We start from the raw sequence: 20,288 nt of genomic DNA, 5'->3' as shown, positions 1-20,288 counted from the left end.
CTTCAATTCCACTATAAACTAGGGGTGTGCATGGACCCCCCGATCCGCTTCTCTTCCAGATCCACAATTTGTGGATTGGGCCGCTTCGCTCTGCCCCGCTCTGCATATAGTCCACTTCGCTCCGCTCCAGAGATCCGGATCCGGATCGGAGCTCCGCTTTCCCCCCCCCCCCCATAGGCTTGCATTGAAATACAAAAAAGTATACAACTTTTTTTCTGTTAAAGTTAGAAACCTCAAGTTTGGCACCATAACACCTCATGGACGTATACACACACATGCCAAGACTCAAGCCAATCCCATCATCCCCTGTTTTTTGGGGAATTTATGAAAATTCCCAAAATATTCATAAATTTTGGGGAATTTCACCCCATTTGCAGACATAAATTTCACCCCATTTGCAGACATGGGCTTTTCTCCGACATTTTGACAGATAAAAAAATTGAAGTGGGCACCCCCACAGATGCCATCTAGAGCCACATTCATCGCAAGACACAAGCCAATCCCATCATCCCCTGATTTTTGCCGGGGCTCTAACCTTTTAACTCACCCCAATTCACACCCCTTTCGAGATCTCCATCAATTTGCATATTAGAAACCTCAAACCCACCACCATGATAGATTATCCAGGGATACATATGCAAGCCAAGACTCAAGCCAATCCCATCATCCCCTAATTTTTGGGGAATTTATGAAAATCGGACACCCCATTTGCAGACATGGGCTGTTCTCCGTTGTTTTGACAGATAAAAAAATTTGAAGTGGGCACCCCCACAGATGCCATCTAGAGCGACATTCATGGCAAGACTCAAGCCAATCCCATCATCCCCTGATTTTTGCCAGGGCTCTAACCTTTTAACTCACCCCAATTCACACCCCTTTCGAGATCTCCGTCAATTTGCACGTTAGAAACCTCAAACTCGCCACCATGATAGATTATCCAGGGATACACATGCATGCCGAGACTCAAGCCAATCCCATAATCCCGATTTTGGGGAATTTATGAAAATTGGACACCCCAGTATCTCAGGGATTTAAAGCTGCAGACAGCTCAATGGGGCCATTTCAAAGGAAATCCCAACATGCCATGAATTGGGGAGTAGAGATAAACCTAAAATATTAATCTTCTTCCACACTTGAAAAATTGATTTGGAACTTCCAAAAGTCTAAGTGAGCGCAGGAAGGACTTCTCCCCTGAGTCAAAGCAAAACACACACAAACCATCCCTGTGAGGCGGGCAGGGGAGGAGGGAGGGAAGGCAGGCAGGCAGCAGACATTTCTGGGGGCATAAGGAAGTGAGCCAAGGATAGTTTCAAAGCCAGTAATGCATTATTAAAAAGAATAAATAAATAAACAAACAAACAAAGGAGGAGTGGAATTAAAGGCATGCAGTGTTGCTGAATAAACAACAAGAAGAACTTTTTTAAAAAGGCTATATCTGTCTTTTACAAGTAAGAGGGGAGTGGATGTGCCCAGGGGGAGGGGGAATCATCATTGCCAATTTGACTGTCCCTATCTATGGAACAGTCTTTAAGAAGCAAACTTTTACTTCAACTCATGAAAGGCATTGCTTCTCCACAAGTTTACCTTTGGAGGGCTCTGATGGCCCTCCAAGGACAGGAGAGTGCACTGGGCACGTCCACATGCCCTAGGGGAGCTCATCCCCTTGCACCACATCTATTCAGTTGTTCCCCAAAGTTAGGGTGGGTAGCAGTGCTGTGTTTCCTATCTGTTAGTATATGATTTCAGGTTGTGTTTGTGCATTTGGTGGAGCTACTGTTTTAAAAAACACTGGGAAAACTCCATTCAGAGTAGAAAGAGAAGTTTCCCAGAAACCCAAGTTACCTGTTTTGCCTATCCCCTTCTCCAACTTTGGGATCATGACCGGGAGTTGACTCTGCCCCTCAGCCCTTCGAAAAGGTACATTTTCCCGCTGTTTTAACTGGTTTTTTAAAAAAATTCTAGCAAGCAAACCGCAGCATGCAGAGAGCTGAGAGTAGGCTCAAAATGACCCCCAGCCACGACTCTCTAAGCACAAGAGGTTTCAGAAAGATAGCTTAAAAAACAACACAGTTATCCCCTATTCTTTTCCGCAATGCAATCCTATGGGTGAAATTTTTCAAAATGGCGATCGGATCGCTGCGCGAAAGAACAGTGGACATTCACTGGTGTGTGTGCGTGAGAGAGAGAGAGAGAGAGAGAGAGAGAGAGAGAGAGAGAGAGAGAGACCTGGTGGAAATAGAAGAAGTTGCTTCAGGCCACATTTCCTTCCTGGCCTTAGCCAGCGCAGCCCTGAGTCATCTGATATAAAAGTTCAAGATTTTGACATTCCGAGACCATCTTTAGCTACCATCGCTTTCCCTTTTGTATGCTTTGCTGCTTAATAAAAATGCACAACCCTTCCTTTGGGATTTCTCCAGAGAAGAAAACTGCCTCCTACTTTCACAACCCTGAGAAGTGACCTGAGAAAGCAATGCAGCGCTCTCTGATTAGCCCTGGCTGGCTCTCCCCTGCAGGAAGTCTTCAAACATAATCTGGAGAATCATCTGTTGAGGATGCTGCAGTTCTAAATTTCCTGTATCGAATATCGAGCCTCTAGGCTAAAACCAGCACCCTATCCACTACACCTCCTCTGGCTCCTCATTGGATAGGGTGAACATATGAAAAGGAGGACAGGGCTCCTGTATCTTTAACACTTTCATAGAAAAGGGAACTTCAGCAGGTGTCATTTGTATATATGGAGAACCTGCTAGAGTGACCAGTTTTAAAAGAGGGCAGGGCACCTGCAGCTTTAACTGGTGTGATGAAGAGGGAATTTCACCAGGTTCCCCATATATATGAAAACGACACCTGCTGTAATTTTCTTCTCAATACAACTGTTAAAGATACAGGAGCCCTGTCCTCCTTTTCATATGGTCACCGTATCATTGGAGGCAAATTACTGCATTATGTGAACGTTGATCTCATCCAGCATTCTAATGTGCTGTGAATCTGTATGCCAGAATTTAGTTCTGGGATATAGAACTAAAGTCCTACTCCTTGGCACCCAACCAGATCTAAGCTTCTACTTTATTTGCTGTCTGTCTGGGGTGGAGAAGGGATGACACAACATCACAACCAAACAGGAATTGCTCAAGTGGTTAACAACTCAAAGTGTCTGCTGACTCGCTAACCCATTTCCATTTTCTATTTCAAGTACCAAAATCAGTTGCACCCATCGGTGACGCCCTATGAGAGGGAGAACTTCCCAGCAGTGTGACAATGTGTGCTTCGCTGACCACTCTCAGCCTTCTCTTCCTTGGAGAGCAAGTCAAATATCAAGACAAGAGACTCTGAAGGGCAGTTTCTGGGGAGCTGTGTAGAGTGGTCCCGTCTGTCTCACCATGGGTGTTATTCTCCTCATCCCCATGTTAGGTATGTTGCTCCTTCTTCAAAATTCTTGTTAAGTTTCTCCAGCTTTTGCTACATTTCCCCTCTCTCTCCTTTCCACTGGGTTTTAATCTCAGCTTTCATCTTATTCTTAATAAAATCAAAGTTTCATCTTGCCAAATTCTAATGCTGGGGATCTCTCTCTTTTTCCCCCAAAAAGAAATTTAAGATAGGGTGACCATATGAAAAGCAGGACAGGGCTCCTGTATCTTTAACAGTTGCATAGAAAAGGGAATTTCAGCAGGTGTCATTTGTATATATGGGGAACCTGGTGAAATTCCCTCTTCATCACACCATTTAAAGCTGCAGGTGCCCTGCCCTCTTTTAAATCTGGTCACTCTAGTATAGCTCCTGCACTTTAACTGTGGTGATGAAGAGGAAATTTCACCAGGTTCTCCACATATACAAATGACACCTGCTGAAATTCCCTTTTCAATACAACTGTTAAAGATACAGGAGCCCTGCCCTCCTTTTCATATGGTCGCCCTATTTAAGAGAGCAAAAGTAAAAATTGCCTTGGTGACTTAACACAATGGTTAAGGGGGGGAGCCTGCCTTTTATTTTTTAGATTAGTCTGTTGCAGCTAAAACAATAAAGAGTCCTGTGGCAACTTTGAGACGAACACATTCATTATGGCATAAACATCCATGAACATTGTTCACTTCATCAGATGTAGGAAATAGGGCTGAAGAGGGGGCTTCGCCTCCGTTATAGGTGGAGGAGAAGCAAGTCGGGGGCTAGCGAAGCATAGCAAAGAGAAGCGACCACAAGCGGATCAATCTGCTTTTCACGAAGCACTCCGCCCGTCATTTTGGATATTTTTCCCCATAGGATTGCATTGCTAAAAAGATTAGCATATAACTTTTTTGTTTTGAAACCCACATCCCTGTAACTTACTGTGCTTAGAGAGTGGTGGTTGGGGGTCATTTTGTGGAGAAGTTCAGACTTTTTCATCATGCGGTTTGCTTGCTATTAATTTGTTTAGAATGGCTAAATGCGGGAGGGGGTAAGGTTTTTTTGAAGCGATGAGAGGCAGATTCAACTCCCAATTGTGAACACCTGATGAAGTATCTTTCAATCCCAATATTGGAGGGGTGAATAAGGAAAACGGGATACTTAGTAACTTGGGATACTGGGTAACTTTTCTTTCTTTGTCTGAACAGACTTTTTACAGTGTTTTTTGAAACAGTAGTCCCACCAAACACACAAACACAACCTTAAATCATATATTAAGTAAATAAATAACAGATAGGAAACACAGTACTGCTACCCACCCTAACCTTGGTGAACAACTGAATAGATGTGGTGTAAGGGGATGATGTCCATAGGGCATGTGGGCATGCCCAGTGCACACTCCTACCCTTGGAGGGTCATCAGAACCCTTCAAAAGTTAGCCATTGGAGAAGCCAAGGAGCACCATGAGTTGAAGTGTGATGCAGCTTCTCAAAGATTGATACCTAGACAGGACCAGTCAAATTTGCACAACAGTTCCACCTCCCCCTGGGCACGTCCACTTTCCTCTTACTGGTAAAAGACAGACATAGCCTTTTTTAAAAAATCTTCTTGTTGTTGTGATTCAGCAACACTGCTGCTTTTAATTCCACCCCTCCTGCGTTTGTTTGTTTGTTTATTTATTTATTATATTTATATACCACCTCATAGCCAAAACTCTCCTGGCTTTCCCTCTTCAGTGAAGTCAGGCAGGCTTTCATTGTGGTTCAACTTCTTATTGTTGCTGTGATTATTATTATTAGTAGTAGTAGTAGTAGTAGTAGTAGTGCTATTATTAACATTATTATTGTTGTTGTTGTTGTTGTTGTTGTTTAATAATGGCTGTGATCACAGTACAGTCAATCAACTCTGAAGCAAGGATCACAAAGCTTTACTCTTATCCTCCTAGCCCCCTATTAGTTATGGGATGCAAAAGAAAAGGCATCTCTCTGAGCTGTTCCTGCCTCACAGGGACAGTTTGAAGCAATCCTTGGCTCACTTATCTGTGCCCCCAAAAATGTTTGCTGCATGCCTGCCTTCCTGCCTCTGCCTGGGTGCTGTTGTTGTGGGGTATCTGCTGGGACTTACTTCCCCATAGATTTATGGCGTAGTCGTACATCTCTGCCTGCCTCTCTGCTCTCCTGGTGCCTGGGAGATGTACTAGATGATGGGCTTTGTGGTTCAACCCTACAACCCAGTGCTACAGGGGCATGCTGCCTCTCCTCCTCTGTGCCCGCCTCACAGGGATGGTTTGTGCATGTCTTGCTTTGACTCAGGCAGCTGTATTGCATGCTCACCCTGTTTAAGATTTCTTGCGGTGTGTGTGTGTGTGTGTGCGCGCACACATTTTTGAAGTGCTTCACCTGAGATGAAGATCCTTATTTAGGAAAAATCTTTATTCCCCCAAATCATCTGTCATATTGATTGCTATGGGCAAGCGCTTTGCAATGGATCCCTATGGGCAGGTTTCCTTATGGGCATACTGTCCTTTGTTTTCTAATGTTTACAGTGATGGAGATATTTCCGAAAATGGGGTGGAGGATTTTCTATTATTCCCCCAAAATCACTGGAGGCTCGGTTTTGCTTAAAACTGGGCATGAATGTGGATGCATGGATAATCTCTCAAGGTGCTGATTTTGAGGTTTGTAATGTGAAAACTGACAGAGTTCTAGAAAGGGGTGTGAATTGGGGTTAGGGGGTGATGCTTAAAATGAAAAAAAAATCACCAAAAATCAGGGAATGCTCGGATTTGCTTGAAGCTTCGTAAGAATGTGGATACATGGATAAGCTCTCATGGTGCCAATTTTGGGGTGTCTAACATTAACAGTAAAAAAGTTATAGGCATTTGAATTTCAATGCAAGTCTTTGGGGGAAAACACGGAGCTCCGATCTGGATCCAGAGCTCCGCAGCGGAGCGGAGTGCAGGCAGATCGATGCAGGGTGGATTGGACCTGTTCCGGAAGTTGTGGATCGGGATCTGGAGCAGATCGGGGGGGGGGGTCCATGTACAGCCCCAGTAGGAAGTATTAAAATTGCCAGATTGATATACTTGTATAGGGAAGAGGAGTAGTAATTGGTGTTGCCAGAGGAAATTGGAATGCCAAATGGACAGACAGTGATGATTACGTTAGCAGTTGCCATTCACAAAAGGTTGTTGGCTGACACTGTGCCATGGTGAGCCAATTAATATATGCAGTGTGGTTTTCAAATTGACACCACCACCTTTTTACCCTTAGTCAAACCACAAGAAAATAGTCTAATCTCCGGAGAAGTTGTATTTCAGCAGTTTATTTTTGATACGTGGCCGCCATATCATCAGTGACTGAGGTCACTGACTCAAATTAGGGTCATTATCTCAGGCCATTGCAGGGTGACCATATAGAAAGGAGGACAGGGCTCCTGAATCTTTAACAGTTTCATAGAAAAGGGAATTTCAGTGGGTGTCATTTGTACTCAAGCAGCAATTGGTGAAACTCCGCCATCACAACTGTAAAAAGCTGCATCTGCCTTCTTTTGTATCTGATCAAGAGGGCAGGATTCCTGCAGCTTTCACTGTTGCGATGGGGGAGTTTCACCAATTGCTACTTGAGTACAAATGGCACCGGCTGAAATTCCTTTTTCTCTGCAACTGTTAAAGATACAGGAGCCCTGTCCTCCTTTCCATATGGTCACTGCCACAACACAGGCTCTGAACAACAGACCCGGCCGCTCCCTGCTCAAGCCAAGCACCACCGCTTGATACGCCTGCGGCAAGGGATAAAAACTATCTTCCTCCAAACTATGTGGAGAGAGGGGTTTACTGGAGAAGGATTTCTATATATAAAATAAAACACTGTGAGTTATATGTGGTGAGGTGAATTATTGTCAGAGTGGGTGCTACATAGAGGTGTGCTCCACTCCGATTAGAATCAGATAATCAGAAGCGAATTGGCCTGCTCTGCCTTGCCCAGAGGCGGAGTAGAAGTGGACCATGGACCCTTAGAAGCACGGCGAAGAGAAGCGCCCAGAGGCGGAGCGCTTCTCTTTTTGCAGCGCGATCCGATCGCCATTTTGGAAAATTTCGCCCATAGGATTGCATTGCGGAAAAGAATAGGGGATAACTGTGTTGTTTTTAAAGCTATCTTTCTGAAACTTCTTGTGCTTAGAGAGTCATGGCTGGGGGTCATTTTGAGCCTACTCTCAGCACTCTGCGTGGTACAGTTCACTTGCTAGAATTTTTGGAAAAATCGGGTAAAAAAAACGGGAGAGGTACCTTTTTGAAGTGCTGAGGGGCAGAGTCAACTCCCGGTCATGATCACATGATCCCAAAGTTGGAGGAGGGGATAGGCAAAACAGGTAACTTGGGATACTGGGAAACTTCTCTTTCTTAGTCTGAACGGACTTTTCCCAGTGTTTTTTTAAAACAGTAGCCCCACCAAATGCACAAACACAACCTGAAATCATATACTAAGCAAATAAATAACAGATAGGAAACACAGCACTGCTACCCACCCTAACCTTGTTGAACAACTGAATAGATGTGGTGCAAGGGGATGAGGTCCCCTAGGGCATGTGGACATGCCCAGTGCACACACTCTCCCACCCTTGGAGGGTCATCAGAGCCCTCCAAAGAGTAACCCATGGAGAGACTGAACACTGAAGCTAATGCCTGTCATGAGTGGAAGTGTAAGTTTGCTTCTTAAAGACTGGTCCCTAGACAGGGACAGTCAAAATTGGCACAATTCCCCCTCCCACTGGGCATGTCCACTTCCCTCTTACTGGTAAAAGACAGATATAGCCTTTTTTAAAAAAAATCTTCCTGTTGTTTATTCAGCAACACTGCTTCTTTTAATTCCACCCCTCCTTTGTTTATTTATTTATTCATTTATTCCATTTTATATTTACACCCCATAGCCCAAGCTCTCCTGGCTTTTCCTCTTCAGTGAAGTCAGGCAGGCTTTCATTGTGGTTCAACTCCTTATTGTTGTTGTTATTATTATTGCTATTAATATTAATTAGTACTGCTATTATTAACATTATTATTTTGTTGTTGTTTAATAATGGCTGTGATCACAGTGCAGTCAATCAACTCTGAAGCAAGGATCACAAAGCTTTACTCTTATCCTCCTAGCCTCCTAGTTAGTTATGGGATGCAAAAGAAAAGGCATCTCTCTGTGCTGCTCCCACCTCACAGGGATGGTTTGCATTACTGGCTTTGAAACTATCCTTGGCTCACTTCCTTATGCCCCCAGAAACGTCTGCTGCCTGCCTGCCTTCCCTCCCTCCTCCCCTGCCCACCTCGCAGGGATGGTTTGTGTGTGTGTTGCTTTGACTCAGGGGAGAAGTCCTTCCTGCGCTCACTTAGACTTTTGGAAGTTCCAAATCAATTTTTCAAGTGTGGAAGAAGATTCATTTAGGTTTATCTCTACTCCCCAATTCATGGCATGTTGGGTTTTCTTTTGAAATGGAAATATTTTCTGTTTTGTTTGCATTGCATAACAATATATGTTATTGCTTATAAATGCTGAGTATGGTGTTTTTGAATTATTTTCCAGCGTCATACTGAGGAAGAATCTTCGAAACAGCAATTAGTACTGGACTACTGTTTATATAAAAGACGCTTCATGTGAATAGTTCACTATATGTATATTAGGAGTTGATATTGCAGGCTTTGTTGTGAATGTTAGTGTGGACATCCTATAAATATTGATGTGCCTGTTCTTTGTACATTTGTAAAGTTTCTGAATTATTCATCTATGTAAGTTGTTTTGATGACTTTGTGGTTTGAGTGTTATCACTCTTCTTATGCTGTTGTTGTTTCCAAACCACAGCCTTCTATTTTCTTTACACATAAATTATCTACAGATTAAGGGTGCTTCCAGATGAATTTTTTATTGTGCAATCACCCTGCCTCAAACACAAGACTTAACAGGAGGTGCAGGCATGGCTGTCTCTCATTTGTAGCTCTCCAGTGGTTTTCAACAGATTCTTCTATTTCTTTACCACCACCAAAAAGAAATCCATTAAGGGGGGAAAGGCAATAGATGTGCAATGTCTTTTGCTTTTTAGTGCTAGGACCTGTCTGCACGAAAGGAATTGAACGACACAATCCTATGCATCTCTACTCAGAAGCAAGTCCCACTAAGTTCAGAGAGGCTTACTCACTTACATGCTAGTTATGAGATGTATTCCCCCTCCCATTTCTTTCTCTCTTCCAGTTTTCCTGGAAGCATCATCATCCGAGATCATTCCAGCATCATCTACAGGTAATGTTCCAACTTCTTTCCAGAGAGTTGTTCTTTTAATTCAATTCGAACAAGGATGGTATTTCTAGAGGAGGCCTCTTGTCTTTTTCTTTTAATTATCCATCTAGAGCAGCCTTCCAGAACCAGATGTAGTTTTGGACTACAACTCCCAGCATTCCTGAACATTGGCCATGCTGGCGGTGGCTGATGGGAACTGAACTCCAAAACTTGTGGAGGCTACTAAGTTGGGGGTGGCTGATTTAGAGGTTTAGATACTCAGGATTTTAGTATTCAGCTTGGGACCTCCAGCACACAAAGCAGTTTATCTATTACTGAGCTCAGGTCCCTTTCTCATTTGATCCCATTTCCACACCGGATCCATTGCTAAAGTTGATGTGAAATGTCTGTCGTATGTACTCTGCTCAATCTATGAATGTGGCTTCCATTGAATCTTGGAGTCGTTTCACACACACACACACACACACACACACACACGGGTATTTCAGTGGAACAACCATCATGGGGATGGGCAAATAAATTCACATTCTCCCCCATTCGAAATTTTAAGAGCACAAGTTCTTTTGCTCCTGAATACCAACATTGTGAATGTTGGTAATTTCTTATCAAATGCGCAAATTCTCACCCATCTGCACTGGCCAAATCAAAGAGGTACAGCTATTCCCAGCATGGCAAAGACCATGATGTACTTACATGCCATTTAGCTATTAAGGGTGAGCAGCCCAGCCATCAGACAAAGAGGTGGTGACCCTAATTTAGCCCTAACGTGGTGGAATACGCAGGGATTCAAACCCAAACATTTAAGAGCAAAACACTCAAAGATAGGGTGACCATATGAAAGGAGAACAGGGCTCCTGTATCTTTAACAGTTGCATAGAAAAGGGAATTTCAGCAGGTGTCATTTGCATATATGGACAACCTGGTAAAATTCCCTCTTCATCACCACAGTTAAAGCTGCAGGAGCTATACTAGAGTGACCAAATTTAAAAGAGGGCAGGGCACCTGCAGTTTTAACTGTGGTGATGAAGAGGGAATTTCACCAGGTTTTCCATATGTACAAATGACAACTACTGAAATTCCCTTTTCAATACAACTGTTAAAGATACAGGAGCCCTCTCCTCCTTTTCATATGAACGAATCTCTCAGTCTGGTTCCTCCCACAATTTTTGTTTGTTCTTTTATTATTCTGAAGTTTTCCCCACTGAAACCCTGAATGCAAAAGTCCTTAAACCCATAAAGGAATCATCCAATGGTGGAAAACAAAATAAGGCTGAATTCAAATGTCTACAAGCAAATTCAGCCTGGAGACATTTCCCCCTCCCCACCAACAACCTCCTCAAATGGAAGCCAGCGTTAATATTTTGAAGACTCCTCTTCTCAGATGTTGAGCTTCTTCTTTTAAACTCCCTTCAGGTAAAACACAAAAAACAAATATTCAATGGGTTGCCCATAGAACCTTGACTATTGAATTCAAGCTGGATGACTCCTGTACCTTTAACAGTTGTAGAGAAAATGGAATTTCAGCAGGGGTCACTTCTATGCATGGTGAAATTCCCTCTTCATCACAACAGCTAAATCTGCAAGAGCCCTGCCCTCTTTTGTATCTGGTCATTCTAGTATAGCTCCTGGAGCTTTCACTGTTGTGATGAAGAGGGAATTTCACCAAGTGCTGCATGCACATAAATGACACCTGCTGAAATTCCCTTTCCTACACAACTGTTAGATACAGGAGCCTTGTCCTCCTTTCCATATGGCCGCTATAGGTTAGGGAGAACAGTTTAGCATCACTTTCTCCCTGATATGCTAGTTTACCACGTTCTTTATGGGAATATTTCAAAATACAAGTGGTTCTGACTTCCCAAGAACAATTTCTACTAGACTTCCAGATCTCAGGGCATGTTTTGAATACTGATCTTGAGCCCACGTTCTCCCTGGTTTTCTTCCGCTTTCTCATCTCTACCATCTTGGTCCCTCTGTTTTTATTCCAGGAGCTCTGCATGCCCCCAAACTCATCTCCGAGCCCCCATATCATGAATACTTTGAAGGGGAGAAGGTTGTGCTCACTTGCTCAGCTTATCAAAACGGGACGGTGGCGGGGTACAGATTCTTCAATCAGGATGGTCAGCAGATCCTCAAAATGGCTCCTAATCCTTTCCAAAAGGGCAAGCTGACTTTTAAGGCTCAGATGAACAGCAGTGGAAATTACAGATGTGATTACTGGATGGAGGAAGCCAATACTTCTCCACAAAGCAACACCATCTCCCTACGTGTGAATGGTAGGTTTCTGTCTCCTAAGATGTCAGTGGCCTGTGCCTTCAAGGAGAGGCCTCCAAAGTGGTCTCTCCTCACAACCACCAATATCAGCAGGCCGGGCCCTGCTCAAAGTCCCTTTAACTTTTCAACCACAAAGAGACTTCCTTTAATTCTTTGTGACGTTAAAGCTGTAGAACGAGCTTCCCGTAAAGAACAAACTTCTTATTTATGCCTAACATGACATTTGACTTTTTTCACAGCAGCCACACATTCAAGGTGTCCCTGGCCTCTGGCAAGACATCTAGGATTTCCTGCAGGCCCGCACTGAGGAAATCTGTGGCCCCTCACTACTACCCCCATCCTTTCTGATCAGGGTCATTATATCAGGCATAGTTAGGAAAGGAATCTAAAATAAAACTGTCAAGATCATACTTCCCTCTATGGTGCAACACTTTTAGAATGCTGCGTGCAGTCAGCATTCTAAATGCTGGTGGCACTAAAAATTTGACATGTAGAGTTTAGAAAGGGGGTAATTAAAATGAACAAGGGGCTGGAGCATTTCCCCTATGACGGAAGGTTACAACAGCTGGGATTGTTTAGCTGTTGTGCCCCTAGACAGATTCTCTAAAAAAAAACCACTAAAGATGTAGGGTGACCATATGGAAAGGAGAACAGGGCTTCGGTATCTTTTAACAGCTGTATCGAAAAAGGAATTTCAGCAGATGTCACTTTTATGCATGCAGCACCTGGTGAAATGCCCTCTTCATCACAACAGTTAAAGCTGCAGGAGCCTTGCCCTATTTTGCCTCTGGTTATGCTAGGCAGGGCTCCTGCAGTTTTTACTGTCACTGTGACGAGGGAATTTCACCAGGTTCTCCATATATACAAATGACACCTGCTGAAATTCCCTTTTTAGTACAACTGTTAAAGATACAGGAGCCCTGTCCTCCTTTTCACATGGTCACCCTAAGCAGTGAGAGCCAGAAACAAGGTGCCTTCACCCCAGATAGACCTTGTGGAGCTGCATTGTGGGAAATTTAAATGATGGCTAGACCCAGCTGCCTGGTGCTTCCTGTAGTTCTTGGGATTGGGAAAAGAATCTGGCTTGGCATATGTGATTTTGTAACAGTCTCTTCAGAGCCCAAACTCACCCCTTGGAGTTGCAGCCATCAGAATGAACATCTACACATGACCCAGGCTTTCGCTGCCCATGTATATCCTAGCACATACGCTCATAAATTGCTTTTGCATTTATTTTCAATATTACGTTACATGTGAGCGGAGGAGAGGAACACTGATGTTTTGATGCATTTGCATTCAAGAAAATTCCCCAGCCACGCCAAAAATAAAAACTGTCAAGGCATGACTTTCATTCTTAACTAACAGTTGCTGTAACTAGCTCACTTTCGGTTTCAAAGAAATTCAAGTTGCTGAAGATGGGGAGAAATGGGAGCAAATTCTGACCACTAGATGGCAGCAAAGCTCAGTTTATGCTGCCATGATCGTCATTTCGGCTTTTCAGGGATCAAATGTCAAATTCCTTTCATTGGGATGCATTCAGATTTAAGATGGAATCCTATGCATGTTTTTTTAAAAGTCCTGCACCTCTAAACATGCCCTAGCCAGTATGACCCTCAATTATGTCCAGAATAGTCTCACTGAAATCACTGGAACGTAAGTTATCCGTGACTAAATGAATTCCGATTGACTTCAGTGAGTCTATTCTAAATATGAATTCATCTGGATCCAACCCAGTATGCACTAGGAATCTCAATATCAATAATATTTTTGTGTACCACTAATTGAAATTAATTAATTAAGGGAAATAGCAAGCCCCTCTTGTCCGCTTCGCAAAAAGATAAATTTGGCGATCAAATATAATCACCTTAAGAAGCTAATCACCTATCAGCAAATCAATAGGACTTACTATAAGAAACTGGAGGAGCCCTTTAGCATAGTTCAATGTAGGGTGACCATATGGAAAGGAGGACAGGGCTCCTGTACCTTTAACAGAACCTTTAAAGGGAATTTCAGCAAGTGTCATTTGTATGCATGCAGCACCAGATGGAATCCCCTCTTCATCACAACAGTTAAAGCCGCAGAGCCCTGCCCTCTTTTGTATCTGACAGGGCTGCTGCAGCTTTAACTGTTGTGATGAAGAGGGGATTTCACTTGGTGCTGCATGCATACAAATGACACCTGCTGAAATCCCCTTTTCTATGCACCTGTTAAGCATATAGGAGCCCTGTTCTCCATTCCATATGGTCACCCTATCCTGTCATAGTGAGATTTGACACATGGAAGTGGCAAGCAATTCTGCAACTCCCCGCTGTAAGGTATGAAGATATTCCTTCCTGGTGTGGTAGCTGCTGGTAGACGCCAAGTCAAGGACTTGTTACCAACATAGGTATCCATGTAACTGAGAGGCCACTGCAAAAAGGCTATGTTAGAGTAAACTCCCTCTTTTACATGCGGGAGTCCTCTGTTTGAAAGCCTGCCCCATCTAGCTGAGAGAAAAGGAATTACAAGAGGCATGAACAGGGGACCTGAAGTTACCCATCATCCTCGCACCTAGATTTACACTGGAACAACTGCACCCTCCTTCTCATGGTGATCCTTCCATCCTTCTGAAAATGCTACACAGAGGGGCAGGAGTCCCAGCTGAATGCTATGATCTGCGGTGTGGTGGGGGAGGGGGATCTCCTCCATGAACCCTTCCTCTCGCAGAAGGCAGATCCTGAATCCAACCCCTGGACAGTTGATTAAGCAGGCACATGATTGTGAGATGTGCTGTATTCCTTTTAAAATATTTCTAAGTGTTCATCCACATGTATAAATTAGCATATGCAGAACTTACACAAACCAGTGTCCTCATTTTCCCTTTTTTTTCTTTTGGTGATGCTTAAGTGGCCACCCTAGCTGCAACTAGCACAATTGGTAGCTGGGATTGGGGTGTCAAGAGACATAGCAGAAGATTTATCTGATGGCTTTTCTACACAAGGGTATTCACTGCATCTTCTTTTGGTTTCGTCCTAGAATTGACACCAGGGCACTACACGAGAAGTTTTTCATTTTCTGCTTTTCCACTACATAACCACTAGGTGGCACTGTGGTATAGTGGAATAGCATAACTACACAAAAAGAAGCCATGCTTTCTTTCACGTTCACAATTAAAAGCTGCATTCTCTCTGCTCTTAAAAAAAATAAACACTTGCAGAAAGTTCTGGTTAGACACAGAAGCAAAACTGGAGGATTATGACATTGGGGCTGTATATACATAGGGAAAGTCCAATGGTGGCTGTGGATCTGTGCTGCGACAGTTAGACGACACAGGGACAGCTTCACGGCCAACGTGGGGCTTTCCCACAATCCTGTGGTTTGAAAATGTCAGGGATTTACCCTGACTATTTCAATTGGAGCAATGTTAATATGGTGCTTCCGGCCTCTGATGTCACTCCAGGGCCATGTGGGACCGGTGCCTGGTGGAAGGCACCTGGCAATTGGTCACCTTTCACCAGGAAGAGGACTGGGGTGGTTCCAGTACCCGGATGGCCACCCAGAAACCTTGCATTCCCTTCTCCGTGTGGGAATACCTGATGATGCCCTGGGAGAGGAAAGCATGGGGTTTGAGAAGGAAGCGGCTGTGAAGACAGCCCTGTTGTCTAAACAACCGCGAGTAGGGAATGACGAGCGCTCAGCAAATGCCTTATGCAGAAAAGTGTTGTCACAATATAGTGGCCCTTTCTACACCATTGTTTTGCCCCGGGGTCATCCCTGTGCATCCAAGTGACGCACAGGGAATCCCAGGGATGACCCTGGGAAACAGGGGATTTCCTGTTTTTTCTGCGGTCCCAGGCCCATCTTGGGACCACGAGAGATGTGTGGGCGCCAGCCCCTGCTTTGTCCCACTTCCTCGCAAGTAAACGTGAGGAGATGGGAAACAGGCATGGGGCATGGAGCTCTTTGGGCACTCCATGCCCATCAAGGGGGGGGGAGCGGCGTTTGAGTTTTTTTTAAAAAACACCTTAAGTTTTTGTTGGGAGCGCAATTGCTCTCATCTCCCCTGTTGTTGTTGTTGCTATTTAAATGGTGGGCATGACATCCCTCCTTCCTCCCAGGATGTCACACGCCATGAGTGAATCCAAGGGGAGGATCTTGTGAGCAGAATATTGTGAGATCCTCCCCCTCCCTCCCAGAAGGCCAGGCGATGTAGAAAGGGCCAGTGTACTCTGACAGGGATATATGTTGAAGGAATCCAGCTTGACGTAGTCAAATGGAGCTTTCCTTCCATTTTTGGTGGTGGTGGGAAGCCTAAAATGGATATGTAACTCTATTCATGCTTCTTAATACCTTGCCACACAATGAGAGAGAGAGAGAGAGAGAGAGAGAGGCACACATACTTCAAGATGGAGGAGTGACGCTGGCTGCTGCCTTCTGCATTACGTTATGAAATTCCAATGTGGGTCATTTTATCTTCCCCAGAGGCCCCTGCCGCTCCCTCTCTCTCTTTGAATCCTGATCTCCACTTGTACAACCCGGGAGACGCCGTCAGTCTTAGGTGTTCAGCTCCACCTGAAGCGAAGGACATCCAGGAATTCCAGTACTACGGTGACAGAAAGTGTGTCTCTGCCATGGCTTCTTATGGCAGCATCTACATGTATAACATGAGCATCATGGAACCAAAGGACCTGGGGCCTTTCAGGTGTGCGTATGTGCTGCGCCTGTCTGGGAGATTTGTTCTTTCTAAGAAGAGTAACCCTGTCCACATCAATGGCACAGGTAAGCTCTGAATACCTTCTAACAGCCCCATTTGAAAACGTTTCCTTTCCATCAGCAACGTGCCAGGCCTTGCTTAGAGATTGCTCTTTGCCTGGACATTGAAGCAAGGTTGGGATATGTGTGTGTGTGAGAGAGAGAGAGAAGGCTTCCTCTCAAGTTAACCTATCTCACAGGGATGAAATAACAATAGCCAATCTCACGGGAAGAGCCGTTAAATGATTAATAGACATTGTGTGGGCCAAGGCAGGCTCTTCACCTCTTATCTGATTCTCAATAAGAGTCTTATCTGATTCTCAATAAGAATACCCGACCTACTCAGCAAGGGGAAAACGGATGTGGCAACTTTTTGTTATACTATCTAATCAGCAACTCTAATCTCTCTTCCTGCTTAGGTGTCCAATGGGCACGGATGTTGGCCATTGGTGGGTCCTTCTTCACCATCAATGGTCTGATCTTCTTAATCTCCCACTTGCTTTCTTAAGTCACAGGTAAGTGAGGTTTCCTGAAGCCGGAATCAGGAAGTCGGGGATTTCATTACTCCCACACCTTAGAATGAGTACATTGAGGCAGGTGTGACTCAAGACACTTTGTGGTTAAGCTAGGAAAAAAATGACGTCATTATCACATCCCCAACACACACAGAGAGAGACAGAGAGACAGGCAGGCAGAGAAAAAGGCGGCAGCAATAATTTATTAGAGAAGATTACTAGAGCATACACTACAGTGTCTGAGAATTTCATTTTGGCTTTCAAGTGCATGGAAAATGTTGTTTCAGAATGCAGTGGCTGGATTGTTATCTGATATGGCTCATTTGAAATATACATGCCTGGTGTTGTTTCACCTCCTGCGGGTGCCTCCTCACACTCAGAGCTGATTCAGTGTTATTCTAGATCTTCCGAGCCCAAAGTCAGGGGCTGGGAACAGGTGGTTTATGGTGGGCTCCAATTCCCATCAGTCCAAGACAGAATGGTCAGGGGTGATGGGAGCTGTAGTCCAAAACATCTGGAAGGACACAGATTCCTGAAGTATGCCCTAAACAACCAGGATACCTGTGTGATGATGCTCTGTGCCTTAGAAGAAACATTTCAACCTTCCAGAATGGGGCAGAGGAATGACAGAAAAGCTAGAAAACCACCAAACCATCAGTGGGGCCAGGGGAAGGGGACTGGAAACAGGGGTCTGGAAACAAAGCCCTATGAATAGAGACTGAAAGAACTGGGCATGTTTAGCCTGGAGAAGAGAAGATTGAGGGGAGACATGATAGCACTCTTCAAATACTTAAAAGGTTGTCACACAGAGGAGGGCCAGGATCTCTTCTCGATCCTCCCAGAGTGCAGGACACAGAATAATGGACTCAAGTTAAAGGAAGCCAGATTCCAGCTGGACATCAGGAAAAACTTCCTGACTGTTAGAGCAGTACGACAATGGAATCAGCTACCTAGGGAGGTTGTGGGCTCTCTCACACTAGAGGCATTCAAGAGGCAGCTGGACAGCCACCTGTCAGACAGGCTTTAAGGTGGATTCCTGCATTGAGCAGGGGGTTGGACTCGATGGCCTTGTAGGCCCCTTCCAACTCTGCTATTCTATGATTCTATGACTTCAGTATATCGAGGACCCCAGAACATGCATACAAAGGGAGTCAGGAGTAGGTTGTTTAGATTGCAGGAATGATGGCTTCTCTCTTATGCCTTTCTATTGTGCATTGACAACATTTGTCGGTCTGATTTCCAAAGTATTGCATTTCAGAGCCAATACTAGGGATCTATAAATTCCATCCAAAATGTCTCAGCATCTGTTTGGGTTGCTGATCTTTCAGAAAAATGAAAGATGTGATGTGATGTGATGTGATGTGATGTGTTGTTATGACCCAGGAAGGTCTTTAATAGTTTTTTTTCTGTTGTTATTTTTAATTTTGTTTTCAGATCTGCTCTTCAGATGACTGGAATACCCATCTTCCCCAACTCATGGCTGCTGAGCCAGTCAGCTTCTTTTCAACCAGAGAATAATCCAGCCTGTATATTAGCTTTCCGCATAAACCACACATCAGGAGCAAAATATGAACCTTAAAATAACAGGCAGTGTGAGCATCCAGTGACCAGGGGCATATAATTTTCTGTCAAGATTATTCCAATGACTTTGTATTATATGGACTTACTCAGATCTTTTAATAGACTTTTGTAAATGGATTTTCTGATGTGCCGACCATTTTATGGGAAGGGGTGAATCTGATGGCCTTGCATAATCTTCTTGTCCTGCGAGTTTCAATCACTTTTTAAAATAAAATAAGTTTACAATCTCTGTAAAAATAATAGAAACTCAACTAGGCTTCTCCCTTCCAAATTTTTGAGAGATTTTGGGGCATAATCCTATATTTTCCACCCTTGGTGTTTATAAGCCCCCAAGCTCAAAGGCTTACAAAGCATCCATTGCAGAGCAGAAAGGGAAACAGAGGTTATTGACGCCTCCACTTCCAGCTCTGCCTCTGCTGTCCTCCCACTCTGCATTTTGCTAGATGGGCTTTTGGCCTGTCTAGCTGAGGGGCTCTAGAGTGGAGGAAAGGAGACTGGAGAGGCCTCGGGATAGCTCATATCCCAGCTTCTCCAGTCCCCTCTCTTCTCTGCCCACTGGAATGCCCCCTTTAACCCCCTTCATGAGGTTGAGTTCCCAACTTCAGCCAGGCATCCAATGCAGTTCTTTCCATACTGGCTGGGAGGGAAAGGAGCAGAGATAGAACATGATGCCTGGATCCAAGGTTTAGCACTGTGCCAGGCTTCGAATCTAGGAATCCAGCACCATCTAGGGGTGACAGGGTTTCTTCCCTGAGCTCTATCTACACCTGATTGATGTTTTCAATCATTAGTGCATTTCGTCATTTTATTTATTACTTATTTTGTTATTTGTACAAAGGTATCAAAGCAGCAGAGATAAAATGCCATGCCATGAAAACAATAATCAACCTGACAATAAAAACAACACAATTGCAATTAGTCAGCCTTAAAACTGCATCTTCTACTGTGTGCTACAAACTGTAGCTGGTTGGATCACACTTTAGGGAAAGCTTGGGTGAAGAGATGAGTTTTAAGGAGACATCTGAATGTCAAAAGTGGTGGACCCTGTCGAATATCATTTGTAAAAGTATTCCAGAGGGTGGGTGCTGCAACTCTAGTTGCTCTACCACAAGAGCTCTTGACGTGAATCATTTATTATCACTTTTATTGTTTTCAATACTACAATGTAATCAGGACAAAAGGTTTGGGAGGGGGAAAAAATCAAACCTTTGGCCCTTGTGGCCACATTAGGAAGAAATTCAACAGGTGCAGCTGTCTGCCAAAGTGCCGGTTTTCCGTGGCTATTTATTTATTTATTTATTTATTACATTTCTATACCGCCCAATAGCCAGAGCTCTCTGGGCGGTTCACAACTAATGTGAAACCCACAACTAATGTTTCTTTTCTCCCCCAACCATGATTCCATGCTTTACAACTGTTTCTACATTCCTTACGTTAGAACAACAACAACACTGTTTGCCAACCTCCCGCCTTCTCATTATTACTATTTAAGGTGACCATATGGAAAGGAGGACAGGGCTCCTGTATC

The 20,288-nt window shown here is 44.0% G+C and overlaps 1 protein-coding gene across 1 annotated transcript; it reads left to right on the top strand.

Moving 5' to 3' along the window:
• The first annotated feature begins 3,268 nt into the window (after window positions 1-3,268).
• On the top strand, window positions 3,269-19,004 carry LOC134406493 (uncharacterized). The gene is made up of 6 exons (XM_063137943.1): window positions 3,269-3,411; window positions 9,615-9,662; window positions 11,648-11,935; window positions 16,395-16,691; window positions 17,084-17,179; window positions 18,614-19,004. Exons 1-5 carry the CDS (start codon window positions 3,381-3,383, stop codon window positions 17,170-17,172), a joined length of 753 nt encoding a protein of 250 aa, XP_062994013.1. The 5' UTR covers window positions 3,269-3,380; the 3' UTR covers window positions 17,173-17,179; window positions 18,614-19,004.
• The last annotated feature ends 1,284 nt before the right edge of the window (window positions 19,005-20,288 follow it).

Source organism: Elgaria multicarinata, chromosome 11 (genome assembly GCF_023053635.1).
Source record: "Elgaria multicarinata webbii isolate HBS135686 ecotype San Diego chromosome 11, rElgMul1.1.pri, whole genome shotgun sequence".
Classification (NCBI taxonomy): Eukaryota; Metazoa; Chordata; class Lepidosauria; order Squamata; family Anguidae; genus Elgaria; species Elgaria multicarinata.
Note: the sequence above shows the minus strand (reverse complement) of the source record. Positions and strands in the feature narration are given on the sequence as shown.

What these genes read in the sequence shown, in the direction of transcription:
- LOC134406493 (XM_063137943.1), top strand. Translation starts at nt 3,381, where the DNA reads ATGGGTGTTATTCTCCTCATCCCCATGTTAG. An exon ending in TCTCCTCATCCCCATGTTAG is followed by an intron (nt 3,412 to 9,614) that starts GTATGTTGCTCC and finishes TCTCTCTTCCAG; the next exon opens with TTTTCCTGGAAGCATCATCA. An exon ending in CATTCCAGCATCATCTACAG is followed by an intron (nt 9,663 to 11,647) that starts GTAATGTTCCAA and finishes TTTTTATTCCAG; the next exon opens with GAGCTCTGCATGCCCCCAAA.